This window comes from Mustela lutreola, chromosome 2, assembly GCF_030435805.1.
Source record: "Mustela lutreola isolate mMusLut2 chromosome 2, mMusLut2.pri, whole genome shotgun sequence".
Taxonomy (NCBI): Eukaryota; Metazoa; Chordata; class Mammalia; order Carnivora; family Mustelidae; genus Mustela; species Mustela lutreola.
This window is the reverse complement of record NC_081291.1, coordinates 219,194,002-219,213,091: the sequence shown is the minus strand read 5'-3', so window position 1 is coordinate 219,213,091 and position 19,090 is coordinate 219,194,002. Positions and strand designations below refer to the sequence as shown.

The following is a 19,090-nucleotide window of genomic DNA, read 5'->3' as shown; positions in this document are numbered from 1 at the left end:
CTGTTTAGCTTACATTAATATTATATTTTCAGAATCTTTGAGAGTGTTGCAGTGTGAAAACGGAGTAATTCCGTGTTTAGTGTGTATCCGGGCAGCTTTGGAATCAGCACTGATGCACGGCTGGGGTCTTCCTGCGAGTTCAGGGCTGGCACTCTGCATCTCCGTTCGGAACTGCCTCCTTCAGATTCATACCGTTCTCTTAAGAAGTGTGTTCTAGGGCACCTGGGTGGCTCAGTGGGTTAAGCCGCTGCCTTCGGCTCAGGTCATGATCTCAGCGTCCTGGGATCGAGTCCCGCATCGGGCTCTCTGCTCGGCGGGGAGCCTGCTTCCCTCTCTCTCTCTCTCTGCCTGCCTCTCAGTCTACTTGTGATTTCTCTCTGTCAAATAAATAAATAAAAATTTAAAAAAAAAAAAAAAAAAAAAAAAAAGAAGTGTGTTCTAGTTTAGCTCCCTCCCTCCCTTTTTTGTGTTGTTATTGTCAGATTACATCCTTACATGCTATGGCTTAGCTAGTTTTCTTTAAAATTGCTTAAGAAAAGAAAAGAAATCATTGATACTGTTAATTATATTTACCTATGTGATTACCTTTCCCAGTAGTTTTTATTTTTTGTGTGGAGTGAGTACCCTCTGGTGTCCTTTCTTTGCAGCCCGATGTCCTTTAGTGTGTCTTTCTAAGGTGGGTGTGCTAGCAGTTCATTCTGACCGGTTTTTGTTTGACACTAGTTTTGCTGGATGTAGAATTCCTAGTTGTCGGTGCTTGTTCCCCGCCACCCCCGCATTTGGAGTATCGCCTTCCACCGCCTGCTGACCTCTGTCTGTTTCCCATGAGAGGTCCGCTCTAATCCCGCTACTGACGGTCCCTCCCTGGTACATACGGAAGGGTTTTTCTCTTGCTGCTTTCAAAATTCTGTCTTCGTTTTGCACCCGACTATCGTTGTTTGTAGGCATTTTTCCAGCTTTCTAGAGGAATGTTTTTCATCAAATCTGGGTGGTTTCTAGCCATTACTCAAATATCTCCTGCCTTTCCCCTCTCATCTGGGGACTCCTACTGTACATATGTGGATATGGTGGATGGTGTCCCACAGGCCTCTGAGGTTCTCTCCATTTTCCCTTCTCTTCCTGTTCTTCAGATGGGATAGCACGCACCTACCAAGGTCTCCGATTCCTGTACCAGCTCACAGACACAGCTGAGCCTGTCTTCTGAATATCTGTTTTAGTTTATTGTGCTTTTCAACTCCAGAATGTTTGTTTTTTTGTAATTTCTATGTCTTCATCGATATTCTTGTCATCTTGCTTTTATTCTGTAAACATTATTTCATTTGGTTTTTCAGATGTGTTAGTAATAGTTGATTTAAATACCTTTAGTTCAACATCTGGGTCCTTTCAGAGACTGTTTCTGTTGCCTGCTTTTTTACCTCTGTGTGGGCGAACTTCCTTGACTCTTGATAGGCCTTGTACTGTTTTGTTGGACACAGTACATACTTAATAAAATAATGTTGCCATTCTGGAAATACCATCTCTTTGGGTTTTCTTGTTGCTATTTGTTCATGTATTATAGAAACTCTGGATTCTGATCCTTCTCCCTCACTGATGGTGCTTGTTGCTGGTTTTATTTAGTGAGTTGCCTAAACCAGTTCTGTAGTCTGTCTTTTCTGGTGTTAAGCCACTGAAATTCGCTTATTATTATTTTTAAAATTTTTATTTATTTATTTGCCAGAGAGAATGAGAGCGAGTGAGCACAAGCAGGGGAAATGGCAGGCAAAGGGAGAAGCAGGCCCCCTGCTGAGCAAGGAGCCGGATGCAGGACTCCATCCCAGGAACCTAGGATCATGAGCTGACCCCAAGGCAGATGCTTAACTCACTGAGCCACCCAGGCACCCCTGAAATCTGCTTTTTAAAAATTAAAAAAGAAATTGGCTGGGGGTGGGGTGTCTTCCTGGATGTCTTCTCTGACTTAGCATAGTTCAGTGGTCAAAAATTTGTGTTCACACACAAAACTCCAGTCAGTTTTTTTCTTAGATTCAGAAGGTTTTCTTGAATAAATGCTTTTTAATTTGTTAAGTGCCTGTGATTACCTTCCAGAGTTGTGAAATGACTTTTTCGGATGATTTGCCAGTTTTATCTTTGCTTTTTGGGTGAGAGGGTTTGCCAGAGTCTTCCTTGCATCCCTGCCCCCTTGTTTAGGCTGACGGCTGCCTTGAAACAGGGAAACGCGTGCTCCTTCAGTGAGTGAGTTTGGCCTGTTGAGCTGCTTTGCAGCCTGTCATTCAGGGATGTGCATTACGAAGTGGACTGTGTGAGTCCTCCCTGCCCCCCCACCCGTCCCCCAACTCTTAATTTTGAAATAATTTTGGAATTACAGAAAAGCTGAAGAATAATTGAAAGAACTCCTTTATACCCCTTGCTTGGACTCCCCAGTTTTTCATAGTATGTCACATTTGCTTTATCATTGCTTTATCTTGTTGTGAGGTTTTTTTTTTTTTCTAAATTGTTCAAAAAAATGTTTCTGACATCCTATTCCTTTACTCCTAAATACTTAGTGTGGATTTGCTAAAAAATAAATACATAAATAAGGTTCTAACCATACCTTATTGCATCTCTACCATTGACCCAATAACGTCCTTAGGGCAAATTTTTTTTTTTCCAATCTAGACCCAAAGGAGGATCTTGCATTGCATATATATGGATATATATGTTTCTTAGTCTGTTGTTTAAAAGAATACTAACTCATTTAATCCTCACGCGATCCTATTTTCAGGTTTGTTTTTGTTTTTGTTTTTTTAAGTAAATTTCTACATGCAATGAGGGGTTCAGATTCACATCCCTGAGATCAAAAGTCCTAGGCTCCACTGACTGGGCCAGCCAGGTGCCCCTCTTTAGTCTTAATCAGGAATTTTAATTTCATCCTTTGTCTTAATTGACATTTTTGGAGAGTATGGGCCATTTATTTTATAAAATGAACCTCAGTTTGGGTTTTTCGGTTATTGTAGGATTTAATTTAAAAAAAAATCCTTTCTTTTTGAACCAATGAAAAGTCAGGATGAAAAGGAAGCAGTCTTAATCCGTAGGTATTTATCACTTTGTTTTCTGTTTTAAAATGAAGTGTATGATGAGTATGAGCATGTAACTATTTCTTTTTATATTTATTGGTCTGTCCCTCAGTTGATAGTAATGGAAGTTTAATATTTTGACATAAGAAGCTTGAAATTTCCTGATGATGACAAAACAGCTGCTGCTTTTTTTTTTTTTTTTTTTTTTAAGATTTATTTATTTGGCAGACAGAGATCACAAGTAGGCAGAGAGACAGGCAGAGAGAGGAGGAAGCAGGCTCCTTGCTGAGCAGAGAGCCTGATGTGGGGCTGGATCCCAGGACCCCAGGATCATGACCTGCGCTGAAGGCAGAGACTTTAATGCATTGAGCCACCCAGGTGGCCCAAAACAGCTGCTGCTTTAAAGAACCTTGTGGTTGGGGCACCTGGGTGGCTCAGTGGGTTAAGCCTCTGCCTTCAGCTCAGGTCATGATCTCGGGGTCCTAGGATCCAGCCCCGCATCAGACACTCTGCTCAGCAAGGAGCCTGCTTCTCTCTCTCTCTGCCTGCTTGTCATCTCTGTCTGTCAAATAAATAAAATCTTAAAAAAAAAAAAAAAAAAAAAAAAGAACCTTGTGGTTATTTTTAAGCTCAGATTAGATATTCTTAAAAGCTGCTCTGTCTTGTTTTAAACAAAAATAGGATTATTCAAGATGAATATTAAACCCGGATCTGTAATTTAAAAACCAAAGACTGTATTGTCCTAAACTTCTACTTTTTCTTCATAATCCATGGCTCAGGTACGCAGCATAGTGAACTCGTTGGTATTTAGAAGTGAGTGGATTGGTGTTAGAAAAAACTATCTTGTTCTGATCTTTTTTTTTTTTTTTGCCTCTGTTCTTACTGTTTAGGTTTTGTTGCTTTCTCTTCTTAATCTTATACTGTAGTTTAGGAACAGATAGACAAGAGAGAAAATTGTGTCTTACTGATACTCAGTTTTGTATTATGAATGAATGCCTGTATTACATGAACATTGGCTTTTATTCCAAAGAACTTTGACATTTAGTCTGATTCTCTGTTCATAACTCTGCTACTTGGATCATTTGTTCATTACTCCAGTTTGGAATAAAATTATGTACAATTTAGAGTAAGAATATTAGTAGTAATCCATGTCAGAATAAGATGTTAACAATGAATATTTCAGTGTTTCAATCATAAAATTATTCTCAGATTAAGTAATAGTATACTTTTACTCAGGCATTCTTGGTTTAATTAAATTTTGTTTTCTTTGTTCCCGTCTTTGACCAGAAATATCAAGCAGAAGTGGTTAAAATCTCAGACAAAAGTAATTCCTGAATTGGTAGGTTCTCCTACCCAGTCTACCTCCAGTAGGGCTGCTTACTCTGCGAGCCACAGGACAAGTGTTAGTGTCTCTTCAGGGGTGACGTCTGGTGACTCCTCGGATTCAACAGGATCGTCAGAAAGAAGGAGAAGTAGGCCTGTCACTCTGCATGATGGCTCCACGTTATCTGGTGAGACGGGAGCATTGTTAATTAACTGTCCATCACTCCTGTGTGTAGCACTGCCAGTTACTGTGCCTTCAGAGGAAGGAATAAATAAGACTGTCCTAACAGTTGAGGAAATTGTATTCAAAAGAGTCAAAAGTAACAAAATTGCAGCAGTTACTATATGTTTGATAAGTGCTAGTCTTTGCAAATGGTGCAGTTGCATTCTATGCAAACTTGAATCTTCTCTATTTTAAATAATGGGATATAAATATCACACTTAATATACAAAATAAGATGCTTTTTTTTCTTCTTTTTTTAAAAAAACACATCATTATCATCATCATGTTAGCCTAGTAAATTCCAAGCTGCTTATGGTTCTTGGCTCTTTGGTAGTGTAACCAAAGCTAATCCTAAACCTTTTTTAGCACTGTGGGAATGAGGCTGTGGTGGGTGTATACTTCCCTGTTGCTCTGAGTGATTTTGATGACTTATTACTATGACTTAAAATAATAGGACCAAAGAGGTAGAATGCAGTGTAGAGTGGCAAGCCTTGCAGAAGAATTTGGATTACTTATTTGGGTCCCTGGATGAGTAAGGGAATCACATGATGAATTCTGTTTCAGGAAGATCAGTCAGTTTGGCAGTAATATGCAGGGAAAGGGAAGAATCTAGAAACCTAGTCAGTGTGCTGGGAAGTGGACCGGAATAGAATAGGGACAGGCAGAATGGCAAATGGCAGAGCAGTTTCAGAGACAGAAACACAACTTGGTGACTCGTGTCCTAACGCAGCCACTTTAACACAGAGTTGGGGTTGTATTTGTGGAGCAAAATTTTATCTTTTAGCAACATGCTCCCACTCACTTTGATGAAACTTTCGCTCTGTGATACGTTTGTAAGGATGGAGTAGACGAAAGCGGGAAGCTTCTGGGCCGTGTTCGCACTGGAGCGCGCACTCACTCAGTGAGGTCGATGGGGACAAGTGACATGTACTCTTCAAGTCATTTATCTTGTTTGTTTCTGTCCTTCCCTCCCCCTTTGCAGTGGAACAGGTCGAAATGGCTCTTGAGCTGAAAGCACGTGTGGTTCCACTGTGCTCTTACAGGGTTTACTACTAGTACAAGGCCTGTCAGTGGACACACTGTCCACTGTCCACACAGTGTGTCCACTGACATGGGACTACACAGCAGTTGTCTATCCTGAAGGAAATACCGGTCTCAGGACAGAAGTGGATGGGGGCTAATTACATTTCTAAATGGAAGTTTAAGGAATACGTAAACTGTATTTACTGAATCCAATCCAGGATTCAATATGGTCCTTGCAGAGAAAAAATTGAATTTGGAATGCTGATGACATACTTTTTAATGCCAGAATTTTATGACCTGTTCTTTGAAACAGTTTTTAAAAACATAATCTCCTCTAAGTATTTTGAGAATCTGCTTTTAGCTTGTTGTTATGAAACAGAGAGAATATGTGTGACGAACTGGTGATGCTTTATTTTTTCTTAGAAAGTGAAATGGAAGATTCCTTAGGTACCTCTTCATCTTCAGCTTCTAATAGTTCAGAGGAAAGCAAAGAGAGGTCAAGACCGCGTGAAGCTTCCTTACGTAGTGGGCTGGCCAGAAGCAGTAGTCTCAGGGTGACAAGAACCAGAGCTGCTCAGAGGAAAAGTGGTAAGACACTCAGTGGTTGGTACTTTGGAGGAGTGTTTATCAAGGGAATCCCTAAGTTAAGCATAGAATGGTTTATTGTTTTAATGTATCTACACATATGGTTAAAGGTCTTTTTTAGATTTTTTTTTTTAAGATTTTATTTATTTGCCAGAGAGAGAAAGGAAGAGAGCGAGCATAAGCAAGGGGAGAAGCAGGCTCCTTGTCGAGCAATAAGCCTGATGAGGGACTCGATCCCAAGACCCTGAGATCATGACCTGAACTGAAGGCACATGCTTAAACTTGCTGAGCCACCCAGGTGTCCCACCATTTTAGATTTTTCTAAAAATTGTGATAGAATTGACACATACAACATTATATTTCCGGGGTACAACATAATGATTTGGTATTTGTATGTACTGCAAAATGATCACAATAATACAGTTACAGTCAGTTATTATACATAGTTAAAGTTTTTCTTTATTTCTGGTGAAGAGGACTTTTAAGATTCACTCTTAGAAGCTGTCAGATATGCAGGAGCACTAGCTGTGGTCATCATGCTGTACATTGCATCCCTGTGTCTTATAACTGGAAGTTCGTGTCTTTGATCTCCTTCACCACTCCTCCCCCACCAGATCTGCTCTCTGATCAGTGAGCTTGGTTCTTAGTTTGTTTTGGTTATTTTGTGTGTTAGGTTCCACATACAAGTGAAATTATACAGTATTTGTCTATCTCTGTCGACTTACTTTGCTTAGTATGATACCTTCAAGGTCTATCCTTGTCACAAATATTCCATTTTTTAACGACCGAATAAAACTCTGTTGTAGAGATACACCACATTATCTCTTCCATTCATCCGCCAATGGGTGCCTTGGTTGTTTCCTTATCTTGGCTTTTGTAAATAATGCTGTAGTGAAATTGGGGTGTGGATACCTTTTTAAGTTAGTGGTTCATTTTCTTTAGATAAGTACCTAGTAGTGCAGTTGTGGGATCATAGGGCAGTTACAGTTTTAACCTTCTGAGGACCCTCTGTACTTTTTTCCACAGTGCCTGCCTCAGCTAGCATTCCCAGGAGCAGTGCATGAGGGTTCCCCTTTCTCTGCATTCTCGCCAACATCTGTTGTTCCTGTGTAATTTTATCTGTTCTGACAGGTGTGAGATGACATCTCACTGTGGTTTTGATTTGCATTTCCCTTATTGGTGGTGTTGAATATCTTTTCGCATTCTTTTGCCCATTATTTGTGAGCCATATTTTGAAAAATGTCTACTCATTTTTTAATCAGATTGCATTTTAAAAAATGTCTCTGCATTTTTTAATCAGATTGTTTTTTGCTGATGAACTGTATGAGGTCTTTAAATATTTTGAACAGTTAACTCCTTATCATATACATGATTTGCATGTATCAGTAGGTTGCCTTTTTATTTTGTTGATGATTTCTTTTGCTGTGCAGAAGCTTTTAGTTTGATGTAGTCCCACTTGTTAATTCTTGGGTTTATTGCCTTTACTTTTGGTGTCAGATAAAAAAAAAAACCATCATTGGCAAGATCAGTGTTAAGGAGCTTAGATCCCCTGTGTTTTCTTTTAGGAGAGTTTATGGTTTCAGATCTTACATTCAAGTCTTTAATCCATTTTTATGTTAATTTTTGTGTATGTGTAAGATAGTAATCTCATTTCATGTTTTTGCTGGTCCGCTGCTGGGTTTCCCCAGCACTGTTTGTTCAAGAGACTGTCCTTCGTTGTATATTCTTGCCTCTTCTCTCGTAAATTAATTGACTGTGTAGGTGTGGGTTTATTCTGGGCTCTCTTCTGTTTCATCCTTAGGGCTGTTTTTTTGTTTCTGTTTTTTATTTTGTTGTGGTTTGGGGTTTTTTTGGGAGTGGAGGATGCATGATCGAGGGTGAGAGGGAGAGAATCTTAAGCAGGCTCCACACCCAGCACAAGGCAGGGCTGGGTCTCTCAACCCTGAGATCATGACCTGGGCTGAAATCAAGAGTCAGACAGTTAACTTGATACACCCAGGCACCCCCATCCTTAGGGCTTTTTAGATATAGACGGGAAATCTGTTTTGGCATTAAAAGGTAGGGAACATCTGTTCTAAAATAATAAATTTTTAAAAAAAATGTTGAAATAAGGAAGACTTTCCTAATCTTATTGCTACTTTATTTCTAGGTCCAGTTTCTTTAGAGAACGGATGTGGCAGGAAAGCCACTCGAAAGAGAGTCTATTTAAGTGACTCTGATAACAATTCAGTGGAGACCCGTGAAAGTCTAAAAGCCAGGGCTGGAAATAACCGAAAAGTGCTACGAAAGTGTGCTGCCGTGGCTGCCAATAAGATAAAGCTCATGAGTGATGTAGAGGAGAACTCTAGCTCTGAAAGTGTCTGTTCTGGCCGTAAGTTGCCTCACCGTAATGCTTCTGCTGTGGCTAGAAAAAAATTACTACATAATTCCGAAGATGATCAGAGCTTAAAGTCTGAAATTGAAGAAGAGGAACTAAAAGACCGAAATCAGCCATTACCACTGTTCAGTTCTCATGCTGCCCAGAATACTGTGAATGAGTCTGAAAATGGGGATTCAGAGTCAGAAAGTGATTTGCGAGTAGCCCGCAAGAATTGGCATGCTAATGGGTTTAAGTCGCATGCTCCAGCAACTTCTAAAACTAAATTCCTGAAAATAGAGTCTTCTGATGAAGACTCTAAAAGTCATGATTCCGATAATGTACATAATAGAACTGCTGGTCCATCTAGCTCTGGGCAGAAACTTAAGGCAGAGAGCATCTCAGAGGAAGAGGAGGAAGCAGATTCTGAACCAAGAAAGTATGCTGGTAGGAAATACAACACAGGTCGCAAGAATCTTACTTTCCTTAAAAAAGCAAAGATCTTCAGTGATTCAGAGGACTCGGAATCTGAAGAGCAAGATCGAGAAGGTGGCAGCTACCACAGAATGGAAATGAACCTGGTTAGAGGGGGTTCGAAGTGTGAACCCACTGCCGGGTCCCAGTGTTTCTCAGATCATGTATCTGAGACTGATTTGGATTCAGATGATGAAAATACAAAAGGAAAACCAAACAATTTTATGAAAGGTAATTCACAATATGTAATCTTGGCTTACTGGCGTGTTCTCACTGTTCTTCTCTCCTTAGAGCTTTGTTTTTTTGTTCCCCCCATGAAACTTCTCTTCACCGGTGATTTTCTGTCCATCGCATGCGTTCTCCGTCTGTTCTGTGCATCCCTGATGTTCTGTGTGCACGCATAACTGGTTGCCAAACATGTTTAGTTTTATTCACATAACAGGCAGTCTTGACCTTAACAGCTGTTTCTGGTGAGATTTCACTTCTTGTATTGGCTGTGGGTTTCAGGAAAGCAGAGGCAAGCACATTTATAAGCTGTGGTGTCAGTTTAAGAGGAGGAAAGAAAAGGGTAGGACTGTTTGCTTGGAAGGGATGCGTAAGACTGACAGCAGCAGCCCCCAGCAGAGTGCCCCTCCAGCTGGCCTGTGGGTCAGGAAATTGCTCTCCGAGCTTGACGTGTAGCGGCTCGTTGGGTCTGCATGTTTTCTGTGAGCCTGGCTGTCATTCTTGTCCACTTGCCTCAGAAGAACTCTGGAGCATGGGGGGCGACCGCCTGCTGATTTAAGGGTGTATTCTTGGCAGGTGGCGGCCAAAGCGAAGATTAAGGGTGTTGGCGTAACTTCAGTGTTGTGAAGTGGAAAAGTTTCAGGGAGGCCGAGGGTCGTGATCAGTCTGCGTTCGGTAGGGCACGAGTGCGGAGAAGTTAGTGTGTATTCGTGTAAATAAAACGTCTGTGTGCGGTGTGTTGTGTCTGTGTGTCGCAGGGCCCGGGGCGGCGGCGCTGGCAGCGCGCGCTGGGCCGGTGACCGGTGCTGCGGCCGGGGAATGCCAGCTCCGGTGGCCTGGAGTGACGGGCAGGGATTTCCTGCGCACGTGCCCCTGCGGATTCACAGGATGCTCTTCGTTTTTAATTCGTAGATCCCGCGTCGCAGGACCATGGGCAAAGCAGGAAGGCTTCCAGGAAAAGGGTCTGTTCCAGTGACTCGGACAGCCGTTCGAAGGCTAAGAAGGCCTCAAAAGCCAAAACGGGTCTCCTCAGGACTCGGCGAAGACGGGCGCCCGCCGCTGCCGGTAAGACCAAGCTCGGGAGTGACGCGGAGGACGTCCGCGTAGACGGCGCGCGCCCCAGGAGCAGAAACGGCCGGAGAAAGCCCCTCGCTGCCGCCCGCGCGCCCGCTGGGAAGACGGCGAGCGGCTCCGAGGGAGACGGCGGCCGGCCAGGGCCCAGCGAGCCGCGCGCCGGCGACCGTCTGTCTCCCCGCGGCGACTCGGGCTCCGACGGGCTGCCGAGCGCCGAGCCCAGGAGCAGGCGCGGGAGCCCCGGGGCCGACGGTGCGCCCTCGCACGCCAGGAGTTGCTCGGCCGGGGCTTCGGCGGAGCCGTGGCCAAGCCACGTTCCCGGGGGAGAGGCGGGTGCGCCGGGCCGCGCGGGGGCCGCTCTGGCGCAGAAGGCGAGCGCCGAGAACGCCTTTGAGGACGACCTGAACTACGGGCTGCGCCGGTGGAACGGCCGGCGGCTCCGGACCTACGGGAAGGCGCCGTGCAGCTCGACCAAGGCGCTGCGGGCGGCGCAGGCAGCGGCCGAGGCCGACGCCCAGAGGAAGAGGCTGCGGCCCGAGCCCGACCGCGGCCTGGCGGCGGCGGTGGCGGCGGCGGCGGCGGCGGCGCCCGGAGGCGGCCCCGGGTCCGACTCCGAGTTGGCGTCTGTGACTGAATCCGACGTGGACTGTGCCGGTGACGCGAAAGCCAAAAAGAGGAAAACGAGAGGAAAAGCAAAAGCGGCGAGAAAAGGTAAAGCTTGTGCCGCGGCCGCAGCTCGAGGCGCGAGGCGGCAGAGACAGAGCAAACGGCCTAGGCTGAGTGTGGACGATAACGACTGGGAGGACTTGGACTATGCACAATCGAAAAGAGGTCTTCGACGTTCGAAAATCAAAACGAGAAATCAGGGCAGAAGGACCGTGAGATACCATGATGGGGATGATGACAGAAGCTTAGAAAATGTGTTGGATTTGGATGATTGCACCTTATGACCTTGACAGAAAGCCAGTTCATTGAAAGAGGAAATGGACTGGAATTTATGGTGAAAGTTGGTTGTTGAAATTATTTTTTGTCCTACAATTCAGGGAATATATTTATATTTTTCTATGAAAAGTTATGAATGTGACTAAATCATGACTGTTATCTTTATTTGCACTTGCTTGCCTTTGTAGCAGCGCTCAGCACAGGTGCCAAAATATGCTTCATTTTGGGGGCAGATCCACTTTGACAGTATTTAACTACAGATAGCAAGAATTTGAACTCTGTTCAACACTAGACATCCTGGTTATCGAAACCGATAAGCATTACTTTCATGGTAGCAAGTGTCACGCAGTTACTTTCTGAACCCGTCAAGAGGTGGTAGTTTCTAACCCCTTTCCTGTTGTAGTCGAACAGTTTCACGTGGCCAATGTTTACAGATTCTTCATACATATTATGTGCATACTGACATTATAATCATGGGAGGTGTAACCATGATTAGTAGGCGAGGTACCTACCACTCCTCCCCCCCCCCCCTTCCCCTGGCTACTTGAGCAGAATGCATTATACCAGATTTGGTCATTTTCATTGAAATGGTTTCTTTCCAAATGCTGTTGGGTCTTTTTTCTCTTTTTCTTTATTTTTAAGGAAAACGTCATCACTTTTATTTTATAAACTTGAATTTATAAAGTGCTGGTAAATTATTTTTTAAAATGTTTTGATTGTATATTTTAAACCTCTAAGGCCCAGACCATAGTCCTAGCATTTTCTTTTCAATTGTGCACTAACAGAATGCTATATAATTTGTCTTTTCAAGATCTCCTGGTTTCTGTGTAAGGGATTTAACCAAAATCTTGGTCTTCCATAGTCTTACTCTGTGAAATAGAGGAGTTTGTGTGCCTTAGATTTAGGAAAAGTGTGTTCTTTAATAGAGTGTACAGGGCCGAGAGAGTATTTAAATTATATGTAGTTTCCCCTCCTTTCCACTGAGATTGTAGAGTTGTTTTGTTAAGAGTGCAATCACAAATCTCATTTATATAGGAAAACAGTTAAACGTCATTCTCTGTCTCTTTGTTTTAGCTTACTGCTGCCATGTGCAATCCCAGGTGTTCTTTGCGGGGGCAACTAAGTGTATCTTTACTAGTGACCTCTAGTTTAAATCTAAGAAACTGTCATGTGTTGTGGGAAAATAATTTTGAAATCCATTTAAAGTGAAACTTCTATCACATCATCAAATACATAAATAAGTACACTTATTTTCGAGCCAAATATTTTTGCTTGATAGGTTGTGCTACTCCATACAGTGTCGGTGGCCATTCCTAGCTTGTTTGTGCCTGAAGATGGACTTGATTCAAATGGTTTACATATTTTGTAGCGAAGGAGTATGTTACAGTACTCCCACCTTTGTTATTTATTGGCCCTGTGTTTGGTTCCAGACAAAATTAACGTTTTTCTCCTGTGTATCCTAAAGGTGGCAGGTATGGAAAAGCATCAGACTCTGGTTCAGTGTTAGAGAATGTTCTTAAGTGTTGTTACTTTTCAGTTATCTGTTCATTCGACATGGTAGAAGGTACTTTGATGTAAGGGGAAGGATATTTTTGGACATTACCCAGTTGCGGTAGGTGGGATAGACCTACCCATCCTTTGTTGTTGAGAGAGCTGTGATTACTTCAAAACTATGAAGCTCTTCTTATTAGAGTTCATGTTGAGTATATGGTAGAGAGAGTGATTTAGGAGAATTGGCCTTGACTCTTGACCTGAAAACATTAATGGAATGTTCTTTACTTCCCTAGTTTTAAGCAATGGTGATAGATGTCCTATCCATTAATTTATTTAAACTCTTCTAAAGCTTCTCAGTTTTATATCTATTCTCAGGGTTATAACTCCATGTTTACCATCATCTGCAAAAAGGTACCAAAAAAATCCATAAATACAAATAAAGAATATGTTCATAAATACATAAATTCTTTTGGTAGAATGAGACTTTGATCATTAGCCTTCATCAGTAGAACTATTCTTATCTTTTGGACTGAATTAATTGGTCATAGATTGGCTGGTCAACCAATTACTAATTTTTCTTTTTGTCTTAAACTGTTAGACCTTTGTGTATAGAAAGCAGTATTTGGGTTTCACCTGGAAAAAAAACAAACCAAGAATTTGGCCTCATGACTTTGAAGATATGGTTGACAGTGGTAGCTTCTCAAGTTCTGAAGTAAAATTAAGGGATTATAGTGAGAATCACTTTTATGGGTTTTTTTGGTCATGGTGCTATTCCTAAGGTTAACTTTGAATATGTGACACACACTCCTAAGTACTTTAAGGAAAATTAATAAATAATTAATAGTTCAAAATGTTTACATTGAGCACTAGAACATGTTTGACTTTTTTTCTACTTCTCTTTATGCGAAATGCACAGGGATTTAATGCACGGATGTACTTTAATGTGTTTGGGATCAGTTTGTATATACTTATGAAAAAAGACAAAAGCTTGCAGACTGAATGTGAACTGATCCGGAAGTAAGTGCTATAGTTTTTCATTGCACTTGAAGTCACTTAATGGTGTATATGAGCAACAACAAAAACTGCTGTGGTTGTATATGTTCAGGGTCCTATGAGTTTATTCATATATGGTTGAAAAAAAGGGCTTGAGGTATTTAGATTTGAGTTTTGATTCATTTGAAAGACTATTAAGAAAAAAGATGTCAAACATTTAAGAAATAGGTGAGGTTTAAAAACATTTCTTTTTTTTTTTTTTTAAATCAGACTTACTTTAAAAGGTATACCAACAATGTGTAGTAAGTTTTGAATAAAAGGGAAAGTGTATCCCATTTTCAGATAATTCTTAGGGCGGTCATTCTCCCTTTTTTATTTTAGGGGAAAAATCTCTGATGACATTCGTTCTCAATTTAGTAATTATTTGGAAAGAATGATAAAGCATTTACTCACAGCTTCTAAGTTACAACACAAAAGTTTCTTTTAAATAGTACACAAAAATGGGGAGAAAGAACTTATGTTTGGGGAAAAGGCACTTCAAAACCTAGAATTGCAAATGAGAAGGTATGAAGCTAATAAAAATGCCATCTTGAAGGTATCGTCCAAAAATAAGAATAAGACTTGTCACTAAATCTTCACACTCCATTGGTTGCTGACGTCTTAGATAAGAGTTCTGAGGACTGCCTTGGGTTCATACTACATTCCCTGTCCTTCTAGCCTTCTTTTTAGAATAATCAGAACACAATTTGTTAATTTAATTGTATCATTTTAAAAACTATATTGAAAGGACTTCCATCTCTCATCAGTGCACATTGAATTTGATTGTGCCACCTGAGAAAAATGAGGTTTGTGTATCACTACAATGCAAGAATGTTGTTCACAGTGCTTACAGTATTTTTGGTTTTTCCTTTCTACTCAATTGCGTTGGGTTTTTTTGAGTAACTTCTAAATGGCTAGAACAGGTCTGTTTGCCTTGCCCTTTGTAGCTGAAATACCAGCTCCATCCTTTTCATCCGTGTTAAGTCAGCATATTTCCTTGATTCGGCATCTTGGAGTAATCCACAAACACTTCAGTGTCTTACGTTGTATGGAAATTGTAGTTGAGTTATTTTCTGGTGTGATGTAGTCCCCCTCCCTGCGGGAGAACTCTCCGTTATTATGTAAGTCCATCTCTCAACTCCTGCTGTGGATAACAGGATGGAATAAAGGAGAAACCTTAAGAAATTTGCAACGTCACTGTTTAAAGACTGTCTCTAATTCTAGTATTTGGGAGCAAAGACCAAACCAAGTAAAATTGTCAACACTAGGGAGAAAATGGAACATTGTGGGAAAATCTAGTCCAAACTAGATTAGTAAGTGCTAATACCACTTGGTAGCTCAAAAGTTGTGAATGAATGGAGATTAAAGTGTAAAGACCTTAATGGTAAGGGCTGTGTTGTCTTTTCTCACTTTCGAATTGAGGTTTTTGTAGCTGTTTTCTTAAATTATAGATGTTGCCAAACAGTACGTGGGGATTCTCAAAAGTTGGAAGGTTTTTACTAGTCACTAATAACCTGCCAAGCTAGTTCCTTAATACACTGTGAATTTGGTGGGAAAATATCAAGACTTTACCTGGTGTCTCCTTAAGCTTTGCTTGTATGGATCTGATGTAGGGAGTTTGGATGGGGGCCAGTTACAACATTGGGGTCTTAAAAATCTGCAGGTCTATCTATCTTTGGCAGCATGTAAGTAACTGTAGAATATGTATCTATTTGTCCGACCAACTGACTGTTTCATTGAATTTAATTATCAGTGTTTGAGCATATTTTCTGGTCATGCTTTAGTTTTTAAGGTAAGTTTTATCATTTATGAAAACCTTTAATGGGATTCTGATTGACCTAAGTGAAACAGGACAACCAGTTACGGTTTGCCTGGACTGCAGCAGCCGGCCTGGCCTCCAGGAGTAGTATTTAAAAGTTACTACCTTTTTTGATCAGTAGTTACATCATGAAACAATCTCATTTTTAATATACTAAAGGTAATTTTCGAAGTGTCAATCCATACTTAGTCCTCGGACGGTAGGCACACATTCAGTTCACCTGTGAAATTCTGACCATTTTCACTGGAGCCGGATGAAAAAAATCCCTGTTTTTTCACTCCCACACAAGGTCTCAGACTTTTTAAAATTAACTCATTGTCACAGCTCACGACTCAGTTATCATCTAGGAACCAGTTTTCTTTACCTTTTTAAAAGTCAATTACTAACTAAAAGAGTATAATAAATTTAATGTTGTTATCTTACCATCTTAAACAACTTCGAGCCTTCTAGCTGATTAATTCTATAAGGTCTGCAGTAGGCAGTCGATTTACCTTGCAACTCATCTTTACTCTTGAACAGCTCTATTTTTTTCTCTCAAACCTCTGTCCTCTTGTGATTGCTTTCTCGGGCAGAATGCAGGGCCACCCTGTCATAGGAGCTGGGGGTCGGGGGAGGGAGTTGAAAGATGGGCCCAAAGGGGTTGTCCTTGGATTGTCTGTGCCCTGCTGCTTTTCATTAGGGAAGTAATAAAGTAGATTGAAAACCAGGGTTAATGCCTGATACCTTATCCTGCCCAACAGTTTAAAATGCTCTCAGATCTCTTGGGGCACCTGGGTGGCCCAGCAGGTTAAACCTCTGCCTTCGGCTCTGGTCATGATCTCAGGGTTCTGGGATCGAGCCCCGCACTGGGCTCTCTGCTTGCAGGGAGCCTGCTTCCCTACCCCCTCTCTGCCTGCCTCTCTGCCTACTCGTGATCTTTCTCTCTGTCAAATAAATAAAATCTTTTTAAAAAAATGCTCTGAGATCTCTTTCAAGAAGTTCATTAAACCCAGAAACCAGTATTGCACTGTATGTCAACAAAATTTAAAAGTTAAAAACTTCATTAGGCAGGTACAGGATCCCTCAATTGATAGTTCACAGAGCTTTTATCAGATTTTTAGGGGGGAAAAAATGGCAGTAGCTATCACAAGTCTTGGACAGTTGCTGGTTAACAACTAGTTTTCTGGGGATGCGAGAAAGCCAGAGTGATGAGCTACGTTACCCGTCAGAGCCAAACAGAATTCTGTGGTTCCTATCATGGAGTGTGTTGAAGACTTGATAGATGCATTTATTCATCTGTTCAACTGTAAAAGTGACCAAGCTAGTGAAGAACAGCTCTTGATTCTGGAATCATTTCTGACAATCTCCTGACCTGATGTGGCCGTACTGTAGAAGCTGACTTTGCAGTGTTAACAGCTCCCCCAGAAGACAGGAAAGTGCTCAGCTCAGGGAGTTACAGAAAACACATAAAGAGGCTTTCCATTGTATGGGGTCTTTTTTGGAAACCTGTGCTTTGGGAGGAATGAATATCCATGATAAATGCTATTTGCGCCTTGAGATTTTGATCATTTCATTGCTTTTCAGTGAAGGGCAGACAAGGAATTTTTTTTTTTTTTTTAAAGATTTTTAAAATTTGGGCGCCTGGGTGGCTCAGTGGGTTAGGCCACTGCCTTTGGCTCGGGTCATGATCTCAGGGTCCTGGGATCGAGTCCCGCATCGGGCTCTCTGCTCGGCGGGGAGCCTGCTTCCTCCTCTCTCTCTGCCTGCCTCTCTGTCTACTTGTAATCTCTCTCTGTCAAATAAATAAATAAAATCTTAAAAAAAAAAAAAAAGATTTTTAAAATTTATTTGACAGATCACAAGTAGGCAGAGAGGCAGGCAGGGGGAAGGGGAAGCAGGCTCCCCGCTGAGCAGAGAGCCCAATGTGGGGCTCAATCCCAGGACCCCAAGATCACGACGTGAGCCAAAGGCGGAGGCTTAAACCACTGAGCCACCCAGACGCCCCAAAGGGCAGACAAGAAAGAAGGCATCTCAAACTAGTTCTGATGAAAGCCTTGCTCGAGAGGTTACGTTGATTTGCAAACAAGGTTTCTGCTCTGGATTTACCACCAGCCACGACAACCAGTAATGTCCAGTACTTCAAAAATATGTGAAATAGGCTAGTACATATTCATTCTAATTCAGACATGCTTTCATCTTTTTTCCATTTTCAGATTTGTTTTTAATATTCCACAATTAAAATGCTGATGAGATTAAAAATGTTCATGCTTCTACAGCAATGTGAAGTTTATTTTGGATCTAGGAAAACAGTTTTGTATTAAGTATCGTAATTGGAATATGACTAGTCCTTAAAATAGAGAAACTAGAGATAATTGCTTTGAATCAAAAGTATAATGTCTACATCCAAATTTCTATTCACCACAGACCATCTTAGAACACACAGTGATACAATTTCAAGTGGTTATACAGGTGAACTGTGATGGGTGCTATTATAGATGTAAATTTTTACTCTGTGGATGAGGTTTTTGCCAAATCCAAATGGGGAATCATTTATAGGAAAGCAGCAATCCCTCAAGCGCTCAGTAACTCCTCCAAATCACCTGACCAACACCATCTGGGACAGGAGGACTTGGGGATTGTACTGGTTAGTATTAAGTGACACAATCACAAATGTATTGTTAGAGCAGTGTCCTCCAAAAGTTATAAGCTTGTACCCTAACATATAAATTGGACTCCTCTCTAGCCCTGAATGATCCTGTATATATTTCTAAAAACTGTTTGTAGTTTTCTCAAGGTGAATAAAGCACTTTATAATTTACCAAGTTCTTAGTAATAAAATTAACACTGACATACATGTATGCTTTTTTTTTTTTTTTTTTTTAGTTTCCCACACTGTCACTCTTCTGTCTTTCTCAGAGTGCTTTTATCTTTATTCTGTGACCTTCCCATTTTAGGTCTAAGACTCGAGTTCCAGCTTCATCAGGTTGGAGTGGCTGTACACAAGTAGAATTGACTCCGTTACCCCCCCCCCCATAGTTACATATTTGAAGTGCAGCTTTTCTTAAAGCACTTTAAAAAACCTACTTAGAGTTTCTTTTGTAGAATCTTAACTGTTTTCCCTTATTTTGGATTACAAGTAACCATTTGTTAAAATGAGCTCATATTTACTGGGCTCCTAAATTGCATCAGTACATCAAAAAGGAATTAGTTGCTGCCTCTTAAGTCCTTTTGTCCCACAGAAGTGGTTAGTGTGTTAGGGTTTTCTCTATACTATCAGGTGGCTATATTGTTGGGAGTGAACTGGCTATCTACTTTTGATGTGGTTTCAACATGCAAATGGAAATAGTTGAGCGATGCTGGTTGCCCTCATCCTGTGTAGGTCAGATTTAACCTTCATTTTGTTACCTGTTTATAAGAGCGTTTGTCTGTTGTAGCATACTAATTCACATACTAGTATTGGCTAACATTGATTTTATGTGCTGAAGATTGAC

The 19,090-nt window shown here is 41.3% G+C and overlaps 1 protein-coding gene across 2 annotated transcripts in view; it reads left to right on the top strand.

The window, feature by feature from the left end:
• Positions 1-15,566, top strand: part of BRWD1 (bromodomain and WD repeat domain containing 1) — a 107,061-nt gene extending 91,495 nt beyond the window's left edge. For both annotated transcript variants that reach the window (XM_059164739.1, XM_059164738.1), the window contains exons 38-41: positions 4,338-4,561; positions 6,043-6,207; positions 8,354-9,265; positions 10,172-15,566. In XM_059164739.1, coding sequence (XP_059020722.1) covers positions 4,338-4,561; positions 6,043-6,207; positions 8,354-9,265; positions 10,172-11,283 — 2,413 coding nt within the window. In that variant the 3' untranslated portion in view covers positions 11,284-15,566. The remainder of the gene's footprint in view (positions 1-4,337; positions 4,562-6,042; positions 6,208-8,353; positions 9,266-10,171) is intronic.
• Positions 15,567-19,090: the final 3,524 nt, after the last annotated feature.